The 17,447-nt window shown below is 40.0% G+C and overlaps 1 protein-coding gene across 1 annotated transcript in view; it reads left to right on the top strand.

Annotated features, from left to right (window-relative positions):
- LOC114661352 (caM kinase-like vesicle-associated protein) overlaps positions 1-16,436 on the top strand; it is a 700,116-nt gene extending 683,680 nt beyond the window's left edge. The window contains exons 11-12 of the mRNA XM_051934313.1: positions 14,065-14,138; positions 15,353-16,436. Coding sequence (XP_051790273.1) covers positions 14,065-14,138; positions 15,353-16,202 — 924 coding nt within the window. The 3' untranslated portion in view covers positions 16,203-16,436. The remainder of the gene's footprint in view (positions 1-14,064; positions 14,139-15,352) is intronic.
- Positions 16,437-17,447: the final 1,011 nt, after the last annotated feature.

Below are 17,447 nucleotides of genomic sequence, written 5' to 3'. Positions count from 1 at the left end.
AGTTCCTCCCGTCCTCGCTGACCACCTTGCGAGCCATTTGCTTGAGAGTCTGATTAAATCTCTCCACTAGACCGTCGGTTTGAGGACGATATGGTCTTTAAGTGCTTTATTTTAAGTAACTTGCCAACTTCCCTGAACGTCTCCAAAGTGAATGGAGTCCCTTGATCCGTAAGTACTTCTTTAGGAATGCCAAAATGCGCGAAGACCCCTACAATTTCCCGTGTGATTGCTTTCGACGTGGCTGAATGCAGGGGAACAGCCTTGGGATATCGAGTAGCATAATCAACGAGGACTAATATATATTTATGTCCTCGGCTGAGGGCTCTAAGGGTCCTACAATGTTGACCCCAATTCTTTCAAAGGGAACATCAATCAGGGGAAGGGGAACGTGAGGAGCACAGTCCCTTCCAGGAATTTGCCGTAATTGACAGTCTGGAGAAGAGACGCAAAAACGGCGAGCCTCCTCATTAATGCCAAAAAATTGGAGCTTAATCCGCTCTAGTGTTTTTTCGGTGCCCAAATGACCTCCTAGGAGGTGGGTGTGTGCTAATTCACAGACTTGCCGCCGGTAAATTTGTGGGATTAAGAACAGCTTTTTCACCTACCCCTCATGCTCAGCTATTCGATATAATAGGTTGTTTTCTATCACAAAGTGAGGACCCTGTGGCATGGGCTGATGAGTGTGTTGGCCATTGACAAGTACTGCTATATTTTTTGTATGTTTCAGGGAGTCATCATTCCACTGCTCCCTTATAAAAGAAGCCGGCATTTCTTTGAACTGAAAGTGCATTTCAGAGAGAGGGTCTGGTCTGACCTCAAGGGGCAGGGATTCCTCCCGGCTCATCAAGGCGCAGGGTGATGACGTTTCCGCCTGTGATGGCCCAGGAATCTCCCCGTCTACCTCTTGGACTTCCATATCTCTGCCAGCTAATTACATGGCGTGGAGACAGCTGAAGTCGAGTCATCCCGTCTATAGCTAGGCCTAATTTTTTTCCGGGAGTAGTAATTAGTACACTGCTTTTAATGTTTGATCAGTCCTGCCCCAGAATCACAGCGAAAGGTGGACTCGGTAGGATTGTCATGGGGATTTTTTTCAGTGATCCTCCATAGCTGATGAATCATAGGATGGTTTTATATTTACGGGTTTCCCCATGTACACAGGTAACACTGGTCTTTATTTTTATTCACTGTCGTGGTAATACATATCGGCGAGCATCAATGGAAATCTTGCTGCTGGAATCGAGTAGAACTTCGAATTTTATATCCATTAACTATTACTATTCCCGTATGTGCTAGCATTAGGGGGTTGACAAGTGCACATAAACTGCCTCTCCCCGTCCACCTGCATCCTTCCTCATCCCCTGGCAGGTTTCATGCCCCGAGGTCCGGGAACTTTGGAACAGACTCCGGTTTACATGAAAGAGACCTAGTTTGTGTGATGTAATCCCCACAGAATCCACTAGAGGACCATTCTGCTCCCTCGGATTGCAAGGCTGGCTTAGATGTTTCTATGACCTTTATAAGCTCCTCCATGTTGCAGAATTCTCCCCAGGCTGGCTGAGCGAATGTTTTGGGGAGTCCTTTTAATAGAAATAGGCAGGCTACCTGCTGCACTATTTGGAAGGAGGACAGCTCAAAAATCCTTAGCAAATGAGCTAGTTGTTCCCAGAGAACTTCTGCCTGCTCATGGGTAGATCTCTCAGGATCTAACTCCCAGTTTTTTATGGTTTCTATCTGCTGGCCTGGGGAAAGCCCATATTTATCTGGGATTGTAACCCCAATGGGCGATTCAGCTCTCTCCTCCGAGAGAATATAGTGAGCCCTTTTCGTTTCCTCCATAGGAACCAGCACACATCTGTAAGTCTCATCCATATTCTTCCTTTGAGAAAATATTAGGCCAGTTTCATATTTAGGAAGCGGAGCCTGCACTAAGTTACTCCTGACCCCGAGACAAGCTCCCCACCCGGAAACTCGGCCCCAGTACTTTCTTACCTGGTTATTTCTTTGGTCCTGTCCCAGTTTCTTCAAGGAGCCAAAATCCTGCTGACTACAGCACTGTGAGAAGAATGAATCTCCAGACATTATAAAGGTTTGGGGCAGCTACCTGTATATTATATCCCGGCTGCAAAAGTTTGAAATTATTGAACAGAGATGTTTACAAGACTGAGTCCAAAACAGAACTGAATACTTGGAGGTAAGAAGGTGGTTTTAAGGGCTGGGGAAGGAAATGATGTCATCTATGCCGGAACTGGAAGTGACATCATCAGAGGTGCCGGAGTCGGAAGTGGCGTCATCAGAGGTGCCAGGACCTGGCGAGATTTCCCGGGAATGGTCTGTAAGAAACTGAGAGAGACAGTCAGCATACTCTGCCTGTTCTGGTGTAGTATTACATTTACTCAGGCCCTATAGCTGTCTCCTACTCACATGTGTGTGACAATATATATCTCTCTATATATAAAAGAAAATCCTGGAATGGAAGGCAAATGCAAGGCTACGATACGTGATCATCTCGAAAGACATTTTAAAGACCCGCGAGACCAAGGAAACTTGCCACGGTGCATCTCGCGGGGACCGTAAGCATGAGACTTGGTGCCAAGAGATTGTCCCAGGGCCGTAGCAAAAAGGACAGCGGCTGTACAGGCTTTAAAAAGATCGAAGGGCAGCGTGACAACAGCTACCCAAACGCGAGCAGCGTTATACATCCTGCAAGAAAGAATTCAACCATGCCCGGGGCCAGAAATAAAAGACAGGAATTGCTTTTACAACGTCACGCGAGACCATCTTTTTGACACCCACTGCACGCCCAACCCTACCTGGAAAGGGGTCTGTCTTTGAACTGCCTTTCCCTAGGTTTCTTCCATTTTTTCCCTACAAGGGTTTTTTTTGTGAGTTTTTTCTGGTCTTCTTAGAGGGTCAAGGCTTGGGGGCTGTCAAGAGGCAGGGCCTGATAAAGCCCATTGCGGTACTTCTTGTGTGATTTTGGGCTATACAAAACATAAATTGTATTGTATATCTGGTAAACCAAACGCAGGGGTTGGCGAGCGAAGTGAGCAGGGGCTGGAGCCCCCTAGTATATAAAAATAATAAGAAATATTAGGCAAAGAAAGATTTGGGGAGATCTCCATTGATTGCGTTGAATCTGGTTGGTATTCTTCAGTTCCAGAAAGGGGAAAGGAGACTGTGAGAAAAAAAGTTCCATCCCATATAGTACATGTACATTTACATGTACATTTGTGTATATGCACAAATTTATACCCAATGTATTTGTTAGTATGTACATATAAAATATTGTATGTATATATAGCATTTAATATGTTAAAAGATTTCTTAGTATGTTTGGCTTTTCAGTATCCTTACAATCTGTTAATAGAAACTGTCCCTAAATCTTCTGTTGCAAGTGTCAATGGACCTGTACCATTTGGTAGAAGGAAGAATTGTACAGAAATGCCTGAGGTCTTTAATAATACTGTTTATCATATTTCAATAATTGAGTCAATCAATAAATGGTACTATTCTGCTTTTTAAAATGAGTATGCTTCAGTTACCTTGATATAGGTCTAACAGCAGTAGATCTCCTCAAACAACACAGAAAGGTAAGATAAATAAAGTAGGATTCATCCTGAATCATTTAATTAATTACCAACATTGCCAAAGGCAAAAGAGATAATTAATTAACCAAGTTAAATCTCTTATCCTGTTCTACAGATATCAGATACTGCAACATTTTACCTTCCTCAGCATTTGAAGGGATACCCAAGACTCTAAGATTGTCCTTTATGGCTCTGCCTCCCTCTTCTATTAATTTAAGCTGCAAAGCAGCAATTTTGGACCAGAGATAGGAGATGTCTGAGTTACAACAGTCCAGTCGGCCCAGAAAAACTTCATAGTTTTTAAGCTTGTTCTGCTCTCTCTTCAAAGAATTAAAGTTGGCATATAAATCCAAAAAACTTTAAATGACTATGTTTAACGAGGCTTGAAGTATTTAATTTATTTAGTTTTGTTCCTTGCTGAAGATATACATATTCAGTGGCATAAGTTGAAGAGTAATGGGTGAGTGACCAGAGAGCAGCTAATGTGCTGCCATTCCCCAGAGAGCATCACGTGGACTCACACTCCAAAAAATTTAGAGTGTGCTCTAAAGATGCTCACCCTTTCAACAGCGCTCCTTCCAATGGGAGTGTAGTCTTCCTTCTGTTTCCTGAAGTCTTTGACCTGCTCCTTAGCATTATCAAACTTAAGGGTGACATTGTTGTCCTAGCATCCTTGAGTTAGCAAGTTAACCTCTTCTCTGTAAGCTGTCCCACCATTATTGGTAATCAGGCCTATGATGATGGTATTACTAGCATATTTAATGATATAGAGTTGGAGTGTTTAGCCATAGGGGAAGAAGGAGTACAGAAGGGAGCTCAGCACACTGTCCTATGATTTGCTTGTGTTGAGGGTCAGAGTGTAGTATGTGTCTTTTCACATACAGTGGAACCTCGGTTCACGGACGTCTCGGTACATGTACAAATCAGTTTACAACCAAAAAGTTCGTCAATCTTTTGCCTCGGTTCACGACCACACACTTGGTATACGAACAAGCCAGTTTCCCTTTAGGTTTGTATGCGCCGATGATTTCCGCACGTGTTGCATTGTTCTCGGTCAGACGTGCGTGCTTGCACGTGCGTGCGTGCTTTTGCTGTGAACTCTTTGTGCTCTATTTCATTTCCCTTCTGGTTCGTACGCACCGATTACTGTATTTAAGCACGTGTTCAGCCTATCCCTGTTCATTGTTCTCAGTCAGACGTGCGTGCTTTACCTGTGAACTCTTTGTGCTCTACAGTATTTCGTGTGCTTTTGCAGTTAACCATGGCTTCTAAGCAAGTGAAGAGTGGTGAGAAGAAAGTTTTGCAGAAAATTGAAATCGAAGTAAAGAAAGAAATGATTGAAAAGTATGAGCGTGACGTTCATGTTACTGATCTTGCTGCCGAGTACAAGAAGTTAAAATCTATGATTTCGACTATTCTAAAGCAGAAAGAATCTATTAAAGCAGCTGATGTTGCAAAAGGAGTTACAGCGTTAACCAGGCAGAGGCCTCAAGTGCTGGAAGAGGTGGAAAAACTGTTGCTATTGTGGCTGAACAAGAAGCAACTTGTAGGGGATAGCGTAAGCAAGGTGATGTTATGCGGGAAAGCCGGGAAGATTCATGGCGATTTGCTGCAAAACTATCCTTCTACGAGTGGCGAAAGGGAGGAATTTAAAGCCAGTAGAGGATGGTTTGAATAGTTTCGCAAGAGAAGTGGCATTCATAGTGTGGTAAGGCATGGAGAGGCTGCTAGTTCCGACGCTGAAGCTGCGAAAGAATTCGTGAAAATTTTCCCAAAATTAGTGGAGGACGAAGGCTACATTCCGCAACAAGTCTTCAACTGCGACGAGACCAGATTGTTCTCCACCCAGTTCCTCCTCACTTCATGCCAGAACTCAACTCATGCAAGGTTAGTTTTCTTGGTGGTTTATGGTTAGTTTTTGTATTACGGATTTTTCAAATGTTCATTTTTCGGTTCGTAGCGTGAATTGTTGCAATGTTACTTTTCTTGGTGGTTTATTAAATTACAGATTTTTCAAATGTTCATTTTTTTCCCTGTACTTAAAACTCATTTAAAAAGAGTGTTTACAGCGATCGGGTTGTAAAGGCTATTAGCGTGAACTCCTGCAATGTTACTTTCTTGGTGGTTTATGGTTGGTTTTTAAATAAAGTTCGGATTTGTTCAAATGTTCCTTTTTTCCCCTGTGCTTAAAACACATTTAAAAAGAGTGTTTACAGCGATCGTGTTGTAAAGGCTACAGTGCGAACTATTGCAATGTTAGTTTTCTGTTGTTCAAGGTTTTCTCAGTGTTATTCAATGTTTTTACATTTAGTTTACTATTACGCTGTGCATTCTATGGTTTAATTAACTATATTTGTGCTTAAAAACTTAAAAAAAATATATATTTACATACAGTTCATATGGTCTGGAACGGATTAATTGTATTTACATACAATCCTATGTATGTGTAAAAATCAGTTTACGACCAGAGTTTTGGAACGAATTATGGTCGTGAACTGAGGTTCCACTGTATCCAGCTTAGGGGTCTGGTGGCCAGCTTTGCTGGTACAAGTGTTAAATGCTGGCCTGTGTTCTATAAGCATGACACAGGCACAACTGTTTTTATTATTCAGATGGGCCAGAATGGTCAGGGAAATGGCATCCTCTATAGACTGTTTGATATGGTACAGGATGCAGACTGGAAAATTATTATGACTCTTTAGAATTTTTAATTTTTAATCTGGTCCAGCACCCGTCTCTCAAAGCTCCTTATCACAATTGAAATGATTACCATCGGTCTGTCATCATTAAACAGTTAAATTTTGTCTTCTTAGGCACAGGTATGATTGTGTTGCTTTTGAAGTAGGTGGGGACTACAGATTCACTCAGCAAAATATTAAAGACTAGTGGAACATGCAGACAACTGATCTACAAATAAAAGAAAATGGAAAATGCAGTTAAAGGTGGTTTAATATGGATGTCCCAAATGATATAAATGTTCTACTGAATACTGAAAAAAGAACAGACCATGGAAACATATACATGAATAAATGCTAAAATGTGATGAAAGATTAAAGCAAAAGACTGCAAACCAAATTTAATAGGTGATGTGAAAGCATGGAAATCAAAGTATAAAGAATTGGTAATGGTTTACAAGACTTCTTTGTAGTAGTGTAAAAATGGTTATTTTTTTTTCCTTGACGAGGAGTGTGTCATATTATGCCTTTAATGTCTTCATATCTAGAGATTCTTTAAAATGCAACATAGAGTTGTACATGAGAAAAAACAGGCAAATCCAGGAAACAGCAAAGTTTATTGAAAGTCTGTGACTGACCTTAATTAATGGTCATCACAAACGATGGGAGAAAAGGAAAATGTCTGCATTGAATTTGAAAAGTACATAGTTTGGTCTTCAATGCGGAGATCTATGCAAGGTAAAAAAAAAACTTTTCTTCAATGAAAGATCTTAGTTGTGATCATCAGTCGTGTTTTGAGGGAGATTTGTCATCACACATTTGATGCCATTGACTGTTCCTTTATTGCCATTAAGGTTTTGGACAACCATGACATAATTTCTTATTTTTTGTAATCCTCTGAGGGGGTAGTCCGAAAGGTATCAAAGAGATTAGGCCAATACCTACAGTAAGCCCTACAGTATTTTTTACCCCAACACCTGAGTATTAATAAAACACAACAGAAAAATGTCAAAATAGATTAAATATATTAAACAACAAATATATATTTAACTATTTGCAAACACAGCAAAGAAAAGTATGTAATGCTGAAAATACACAATGAATACCATGAGCATCCCCCCCACCCCAGACCATATGTACAGTTCCGAAAAAGTCTTTAATGTAAGTGATGGGTATGTATCCTGAAGTGCAAACAACAGTAGGAAACATAATCCCCTTTGTGGCAGAAGCGCTTGGTTGGCGCCGATCCAACACAGACTGACACCGGAGGCACGTGAAAATGAAAATAAAGGATTTATTTTGTCTTCAGCCATGGGGCACATCTCCCCCGTGTTCCACAGGCCCTATACAGTCCCCAAAAACACACCAAAAGAAAATACCAAAAGAGACCCACTGAATCAACAAGCTAATTAAAAGGGCAGGCTAAGTCATGGGTCATACACTGGACCCCTGGAGGTAGTAGTAAAGGATAGAATTAAAACAAAACTGAGTTCCATTATGAACAATGTTGCACATCCTCTCTCTGACACACTAACACTGAATACTTTCAGCCAGTAAATTATTCAGGAGAAGTCTGTCAGGAAACGCTACTAGCGCTCCTTTATACCAAAAGTAACAGGCCTGCATAATGCCTCACTCTGACTGTAACTGCCAAGTCAGATGTTTTCTTACTTTTCAGTAATCTTACTTATGTGTTTGGACCATAGTATCTATCTATCTATCTATCTATCTATCTATCTATCTATCTATCTATCTATCTATCTATCTATCTATCTATCTATCTATCTATCTATCTATCTATCTATCTATCTATCTATCTATCTATCTATCTATCTGCAGAGCTTTAGATAGATAGATAATCTCTTCAACCTCATGGCTTATTTTTTTCCTCTGATACATATTGTCAACTGTGGGACATTCTATAAACAGGTGTGTGCCTTTCCTAATCATATCCAATCAGTTAAACTGATCACAGATAGACTCCAAACAAGGTGCAGAAGCATCTTAATGATGATCAATAGAATGAGATGCATTTGAGCCAGATTTCAAGTCTGATTCACATGATCCATGTTAATGTGATACTTTAGTTTTTTACTTTAATATATTCCAAAAATCTTGTTTTCCGCTTTATCATTCTGGGGTATTTACTGTCATTTGATGAGGAAAAACTAAAATTAAATGATTTAAGTACAAAGCTGCAACATAGCAAAATGTGTACAAGGAGAAGAGATCTGAATACTTTTTGAATGCACACTATGATGTAGAATAAGGGCATTAATAAGTTCCTTATGATTTTCCTGAGTTATTATGACTTTACCCAATATTTCAAAAGGGGTATTGTAACATCAACTCTAGACTTAAATGGAAGCCACTGAAGTGATTTCAGGATTGAGGTTATACTTGTTATGTTTAAGCCAGAGCATGGCTTAAATGTAAATTTCTTTTTCATGTATTTTTTGTTCATTTTTTTATTCACTAATTACAATATTTTCAGTTAATATTATTTTTATTTATTGTTTAACAAGCTATATTTTCTTGTTAATTTTATTGTACTTATCTATTATTTAGTTTCTATGTGTTTAATCATTTTTTGTATGTTCCTTGGTTTTTGTGTGTATTCCCAAGAGGCAGTAGCAACCCCGCTCAGGAACTACCCCTAGCCTATAAAGGCAGGCTGGGAAAACGAGGTCCTTGCAATGAATTCAATCTCTCTTTTGTGTAATATTGAATTATTTTGAGTTATAGTATTGCCCTTCTGTTGATTTTCCCTGGTTTTCTTGAACTATTGCTTTATCTTTGGATTTTGATTACTGGATTATTGTATTGGGACAGCCACTGTGGATTGCCTTTTAGGCAAATCGTTTTGCCTTTTCATATTTTGTTATTTTTTCTTCATTCTTTCTTAATAAAACCCTCTTTTATAAAGATTCCTTTGGTAGTCTGTTTTTGCATGAGCCAAATGTTGATATTTATCCCCTCCCTTGCAGAGCGCTTTGATTATTTTTCTGATCCTGATAATATTTTTGAACTTTTAAATTCAAAGCTCCATTAAGCCTACATAAGCTGAAAACCAGCCTGTAAATTTGGAACTCAGGCTGCCTTGAAGTGCTCTTTATCAGGGCAGGCGGGTAGGATTCTGGCCTGCTTTGTGGCTTAATGTTTGAGGCCTTACACCTTCGCCATTTTGTTTGCTGCTGAATCACAATACTACAGTATTTCATAATACTAGTTATTATCATTGCCTATTAATCGCCTTACTAAATAATTACTAAAAATGGACATTGGCTGGTTTAATTTAAGATATCAAGCATAAATTTCCTGTTGCATCGTTAATATAAATTTGCAAATACTAGTAAACACAAGAGTGACATGTTCTGATTCAGTATTATTTGATTCAGAAACTGTCTGCTCAGCAAGTAATTTTACTTAATCTAATTTATGTAAAAAAATAGCACAAAATGTGTCCAAAGGGCCAGCAGTTCACCAAGTAGATCTCTATCAGAGTTTTTTCTGGTATAATACTGTAGGCATAGGATGAAACATAAAGCAAAAGGAAACCTCAAAATTAGAAAGATGTCTGAAAATATTTAACATTTTAAATATTATTTTGTCTTTCTGATGTTAATGATACCTCACGCTGTTTTGAAAATGGTTGGTATTTGTGGCACCAACCTTTTCTGGAGTTTTTCATAGTTGTGTCCTCTTTTTATTGTTGCCATGTCTGTAGCTGGTCTCAAGAGATAGAGATCACATGACACACCTTATTATCACACCCAACTATGTAAGATGTCAGTGCACAGCAACTTTCTGAAAAAGGAAATAAAAGAAACTGCTTCAGAAATTATTTTAGTTAGGAGGTCAGCACCAGCACTGACATGCATGACAGAGAAGTAGCCTGAGTGAAAGCATGCAATACTTACCTGGGAAGCTACAGGCAGGGGGGCTCAGCTACTAGCAGGGATAAATGCCCTCTCCTTATTATTAGACTGGGCCTAGGTTGGAAATGCAAAAGCTGGCACGTCCCTTGATGGCACTTTCATGCAGTAGGCAGGTGATCCCAGTTGAAAGAGTTGGAATTCCAACCCACTTTCCAATTTACATTGTGAAAAAGATGTACAACACTGTTCAAATGGGAGGGGGGTTAAATTAGATGAGCGCGAAGCTAACTGCCAAAGAAAATAAAAAGGAAGAAATATGATGCATTTTGGAATGATGCAGAATAAGCTATATAAACTGTATTTCTGGTAGACTTGATTCTACATTTGCTTTTCTCTTGTTGGAATCTGCAGCAGTCTACATTTATTTTAGTGTGTTTTAATTTTTTTCCATTCTTGATTTTTTGGAATTAATCTTATTTTTTCACATTCTTTTTGTTGTGCCACTGATTACATAAAATATTTGTTTAATTTCTAGAGACTTTTCTTTTGCCATGCCACCAGTAGAGGATGACAGGTTATTTAAAACAAGGGACTTCAGTTAGTATTTATTTAATTTTTATGACAAATAAAGGTAGTCATCATCATATTTAATAAAAAATACAGCATTTACAGCATTTCAGGTTTTCAGCTTTGCTAGTTCTTAACTTTTAATTTTGGATAGTGCTGTCTACTGAAGTTCAGTTCCTTGTCATTTTACCTCTGGTTAGCAATTCCTAACCTCTCCCACACAGTTCACCATGAGCTAATATCACTTAATTTCTAAATAAATGTATTCACTAGTCACGTCATTTTATGCATTCACTGCACATTCTCTTTTCCTTACACACACAATCCTGGCCTTTCCCTCAACAACAATGAGCCTAGACAGAACTCCCAAACTGACTCTGCACATAATTACTCTTCCTTAATAAGATGTTGTTCATGTACCCTCTTTAGTTTACTTCAAATAGCACCCATTTATAGCTAACGTTCTCTAATCTCCACTGATGTACTTGCACTATGAATTCTCCTTAACCTTAAAATTATATTTTCTCCAAGACAGCTCCTCTTGGCTCTGCTCACTGTCATTGTAAAAGAATTGAATAGTTTACATTTTTTAAGTCAGGCCTGTGGGCTTCCATCTATTGGCAAGTCTCCACAAACACCCTGTCTTTTTCAAAGGGTTAATCAGCCGGGTTTGTGTGGTATAACAGGTCTGTGGCTTAACATTTTAGTGGCCCATTTTTAAATAAATAAGAGAATAGCCGGTTCGATGCTCCATGAGTGTGTGTGCTCACGCAGCTGCGGGAGTTTGGTGAGATAATTGGGGCAAGACACACCTGCATGTGGTCTGGGAGCTGGGGGGTATTTTTCGTACGTCGCTTAAACCATCCGAGATCAGGTGCCTCATCTTGAATGAGTTAATGCCAGTGACACTCATCCGGGATAGGTCGGTTTTTCAAACGCAGCCGTGTATTAGATTAGTTTAGCTGGATCTAATCATACGAGATGAATGCCCGCGCTGAGTGAAAAGCCCATATATATTGAGTCTAGAAAACATGATCAGCAAGTCTTTGATAGGCTGCAACAAAATGACGAAAAAACAGGCGCATTTTTTTTTCCACACAAGCGGAGCGAGACCTTTTATTCGAAGGACACAAAGAATTTCAAGATTTAATATACACAAGGGGTAACACTGCAAAAGCAGCCCAGACCAGAAAAGACGGCTGGCAAAAAGTGGCCGAAAAAATTAAACGCTAAGTAGTGTACATTGTACTTACTGAATGCAGCATTTCATTTCCTATGTGTCAGATTAATTATTATTTAATATGTCATAATTCCAGATCAAACGTGAGCACAAGGAGAACATGGGAACAGGTTAAAGTGAAGTACAAGAATATACTTCAAACTGGTAAATATTGGTATATAACTATTTAAAGAATTGTTGACATAAAGAATCATATATAAAAAACATTAATTTTAAAGCTAATAAGGAGGCAGACAAGCAAAAAAACAGGTGGAGGTCCACGCGGTCCAGACCTAACCCCTGCAGAAGAGTTGGCTCTCCAGCAAAATGCCCATCGCCCTGTTTCTGAGGGCATTCCAGGGGGAAGCTCCTCCTCAGAACCAGTGGCAGGATGCAGTGGTCACTTCATTTCAGGTAAAGGATGGTCATTGCATATTTGTCCTCCATGTGTGCTATAGGTATGTTCCATATAGCCCTCTTTTTTGTTGGGCCAGTTGCAGGGAATGTCATATCCCTTGAACCTGTGTCTGACCAACGAGATATTAACGAAGGTCAAATATTTGATGAAGACACTGTGTCTGATTATTCATCAGGAGGAGAGGTACATTTTCCAAATAATGTTTGATCAAACTCCACTGTGATCAGTTCCATGTGTCCCAATCACATTTGGAAATCCTGGGTAATGAGAATGTTAGGCTGATTGTGGATTCTTTATGGAACTGTGGGTGTTTTAGCCTGTGTATTACCTACCTGCAATGGCATGAAACGCCTCTTTTATTGTCTGCACACGCAGGTGTCCAGGAAACACAATGAAAACCTGAAGGAAATGGTTCAGAGCCAAACAGACTTTACGAATTGCCTGGCAAACTGCACTTTTCGATAGATGTTCCGCATCGCCTACAGTATATAAAAAAGAAACCTCAAAGCAATGCCTACAGTCTGTGTGGTTGTGAGAGCCCGACTTCGCCGAGTTTGACTTCGAATATACGGAGCTAATAAATCTTTGAGGTACAATATTCCCCCTCGGCTAAAGCAGTATCTTTCGTACAGAATTTCCTCCGGGGGGCAATAAAGGATCTTGCCGATTGCGCAAAACCCTCTTTATATGAAATTCTCTTCATATAATTTGCGCACCAATATCAATTGGTCACTCATTCATGAACGGCGAAGCCCTGACTGGATGACTTCCACGCACCGTCACTGATCACGTGTGTAAACTAATCCTTGTTTACGCAGAACAAACCTGCTCCGAGCAGGTTTGCGGATTTGGATGTGTTGCTATGACAACACTTCCAGCAAGAGTTTCAAAAAACCGACAGATCCAGGATCAGGCCAAATCGTCAACAATTACATCCGGCTAAGCGAGTAATCCACGTACGAAAAATACCCCCCTGGAATGAAGAAAAGGAACAGAAAGAGAACAGAAAGTAAACAAAAATAAGCAGAGGTTAAAGGACAGAAGAGAAGCAGGCAGGAAAACGGGGAGAGAGAGCCAGTGCAAGAGTGAGTGAGAGAGAAGGCAGACAGCCGGGAATGAGAGCCCCTTGAGGAGAACATGTGGCAGACGCTCAATGCTGCTGAAGTGGATCGCTCCGGCTGAGCATCTCAGGAACTGGAGTGATCAAGGCTGCTAGCAACTCTCCATGGAGCCTTACCGTGAGCCATGGACAATAAGAACCCGAGTATGGGTCCGGATGGGGAGCCCTGCTGTTGAGCCATGGAGCAGCAGGGACCCAGACCTGCTGTCTAAGAAAGTTGTCTATGCCTGTTGGCTTGGTGTTTTCTTCTCCTGCAAGGTCCAGTCAGGATAAGGGGAGGAGACACCAGGATAGAGGACTTGCACCAGGGCTCAGCAGTTTTTAAAGGAGTATTTTCTGCCTGAGCAGTTTTAACCCTGTTTTAATGGATTTTTTGATTTTAACTTCCACTGAACACTGTTTTTATGGATTATTTATTTATTTTTGGAATATTCAGTGCACTGTTTTGAATGCTTTAATTTTGGATTTTGAATAAAAGCACTGTTCATTTTCACTCCAACTCTTTGCTATGTGTGCTGTGTGCTCATTCTCAGTGGGGGGTTCAAGAGGCTCCATAGAGCAGCCAGCAGTGGTGAGCATTTTGCCTTCCACCTACAGCCTTTGGGAATTGTTACCATTGTCTACACTGTTTTGGTGTGCATGACCTATCCTGTTGAATTTCAGGGTACCCAGTATTTCATGGTCTGTGGCCCCTGCCTTTCCACACTGGCATTCACATTGCAATGGTGTTACAAAATGAAAAATGTTTCTTCACTTTGTGGGATATGGCCGACCATTTATCCCGGCCAATATCCCCAGGCCGCTAGATGGAGCCCTCCTTGCAACGTGGAGATGCCCCGAATTCCAGCAGGGCATCATGGACTATGGAGTTTTAATACACAGCCCCTGCTGGATAACGTCTGGGCTGCCAGGGGACGCTGCAGGGAGACACAGACAAGTTTATTTTCCATACAGCCCGGAAGTAAATCCTAGTCACATGGTTGGAAGAAATAAAGTGCTTCCGGACTGATGAAAAAAAGAAGTTTTTACCTGACCCGGAAGTGATGAGGTCTTATGCATTGTTGGGATGGAACCACTTCTGGGTCAGGGACTATAAAGGACTCTGGGAAACCCCAGACGAGTGAGCTGAGCTGGGTGGAAGGGTGGCAACGCGTCTGGGAGAGGAGGATTGGTTTATTGTTTATTGGTTATTGATTATTTATGAGTATTGTGGAGAGAAGGGTGCTTGGTGCACAGTATTATTGTACTGAGCTGGGTGGAAGGGTGGCAACGCGTCTGGGAGAGGAGGATTGGTTTATTGTTTATTGGTTATTGATTATTTATGAGTATTGTGGAGAGAAGGGTGCTTGGTGCACAGTATTATTGTAAAATAAATAATAATTGGATTTTATCTGGTGTCTGACGTCTGATCTGAGGGTTCAAGGGGACGACAGTGCCTCTATCTTTCACAACATTTTGCTTTATACGTAACTTGTTTTACTTTGTGATATTTTTTTTTCCACAGCAGATTCTGGTCATATGCTAGTAATGATGAGCTTATCTTCATGTCATTTCAGAAAGCTATACGTGTTGACCACCTTCATGCAGCGACTTCGAGCTCCTGATGCTAGTGGAGAAGGAATCAGCAGCCGCTTGCCAGTAACTCCCTGCAGTTCCCATGAGCGTGTCACATGAAGTGACAATTGAGAACAACCCAGAACAGCAGAATAATGATACAGTCATCACAGATGAGAAGCCCAAGCCAAGCATGTTAATCCCTGATCCTTCACATGGCTTTCTAACAGTTGCCAACTTGGAACATCTCCCAGGACACTCAAGATGTCCGCCTCTCCTGTCTCTTACACATCTTTCTCCAATACAAAAGGATGTTATACAAAAGCTAAAGAAAAGCAGCCCAGCTGAAAAAAAGAGCAGATACCTCAAGCTCACAGCAAACTAGTCCTCGAAAAAGCACTGCTGTTTTGGATCAAGCTAATGAAAAGACTTTGGTGTCAGCAGATCAGAATGGAAAAAATAAAGCTATTATCAAAGAATCTAATGAAAAGAAAACAACCATATATCAGGATAAGAAAGCTGTTCCTTTAAAGAAAAGCACTGAGAATATAATACCAGCTTTACCAGATGAACATGAGCACAAAAAGGTGATTCTCCTAGACAGTGTGACAGAAGTCAAGCCCCAACTGTCTCCTCTATCCAGCCACAGCGGTCGGAAATTGCCTGGGGTCTCTGAGCAGAGCAAGCGCAGGATGGCTGCTGTTCTGGATCAAGACCTTGAGAGGAAATCTGACCGACAAAGACCTAGTTTTCAAGAGCAAAGAAAGAGACAAGATCTTCCAGGTTATGATGAGAGAGACAACATAGAGAGTATTGCTGATCAAGGGGAGTGGAGAATGGACAGAGTCATTGAACAAATTGAGAAACAGATGGCAGCAGTATTGGAGAAAATAGAAGGAGAAATTCCATGCCTGCTAGAGCAGATTGGGGAAAAGGGAGACCCTACTGTCCTGGAATACAAGGAAACACATATAGTGGCAGCACTAGATCAAAGCAGATCTGTTCTGGAACAAAATGAGGGCAGTTACAATCAAAAGGGAGCCGCCAGGTTCTCCAAACCAAGCCTCCCAGTACTAAGAATTCTCTCAAAAGATGTGCAGTCAGAAGAGACCTGCATTGAGGTTGAGGATGATACTGACACAGAAAAGGTGAAGGAGAGCATGTCCCTCGATAAAATCTAAGCTCAAAGATAATGAAACTCCTTATTTTCCTTTCATTTTTCCTTATTTCCTAAAAAATAATACTGTAATTATGCTTTCTGTCTAAAACCTTCCAGTAAAACAAGGAAAAATAAACATCCAAAAGTTGCTAATTTCTTCTGCTTGAAACTGTTATAGGAATCGGCTAATTTTTACGTAAAGAATTAGTCCTCAGTTAGGCATACTTTCATAACCTTTCTCTAAGGCATTCAATACAAACTATTTCAGGTTACATATCTTTAAATTGTACCTCTTCAGTGAGATTGTAAAAATTTCCAAGATGAAGCTCTATGCATAATGCAGTCCAAAGTGAATTTTCTTTTGACCAGTAGGTTTTAGGTAGCAGTTGTACTTCACAAACTAGTAGTGGTGAAGGAACACATTGGTACATTAGATTTTTAGAAATTTGCTCACTTACTTTACTTTATTGCAGCATTAGCACCAGTTTGCATGGAATTTTAGTAATGCTTATTTGATAACACTCTCTTTAGATGCTTCTTTTTCAATTTCAAGATACTGTTGCGCCACACAGTGATTATGAAGGTTAGTAACAGTCTTGTAAAAAATAGTCATTGTAACACTTTTTACAATTGCTTAAAATCTACCAATGGTTCTTTCATTTCATTGACATTTACTTCCAGTGTATTAAGACTACACAACAGTTCATCTGCTGTTAAATTAAATAGCCAATAACGCAAAGATTTACTGACACAATTGTCTATTAGATTTCCAGCAACCTTTAGAAAGATAATGCTGGTAAAAGAAAATCTATAACCAATAAACAGGAAATAAATGTAAGTTCTATTTGCACTATTGGCCAAATGGCATGGTCCAAGTATTTCGTGTCGTTCAGCTACTTTTTATTATGGACAGATTGAAGAGAAAAATTGTCCAAAATGAATGCAGATAAAAAGAAGCAAATTGAAGAATTCTGAATTTAAGCTGTTAAGCAGGCAGTAGTCAGAATACTGATAGAGACGGAAACAGCCATGTGTCAAAAGTCACTAACAATAAAAACAAAACTCAGAGCAGGAATAAATATAAAAAAACGCCCCTTACACAACCTCGTTTTTATTTGCTCCTAAGAAACTCTAATAATAACCAAAAAATTAAACAGGCTTCCGAGGGTGATATCACCACATCAGCACTATTAACAAGATATCATTTGAACAGATGCCACCATGAGAATCCTAAAAACAGTTCAGAACTTTAAACTACTTAACTGAA

The sequence above is a fragment of the Erpetoichthys calabaricus genome, chromosome 11 (genome assembly GCF_900747795.2).
Source record: "Erpetoichthys calabaricus chromosome 11, fErpCal1.3, whole genome shotgun sequence".
Lineage (NCBI taxonomy): Eukaryota > Metazoa > Chordata > Cladistia > Polypteriformes > Polypteridae > Erpetoichthys > Erpetoichthys calabaricus.
The sequence above is the reverse complement of the archived record's forward strand: the minus strand, read 5'-3'. Positions and strand labels throughout refer to the sequence as shown.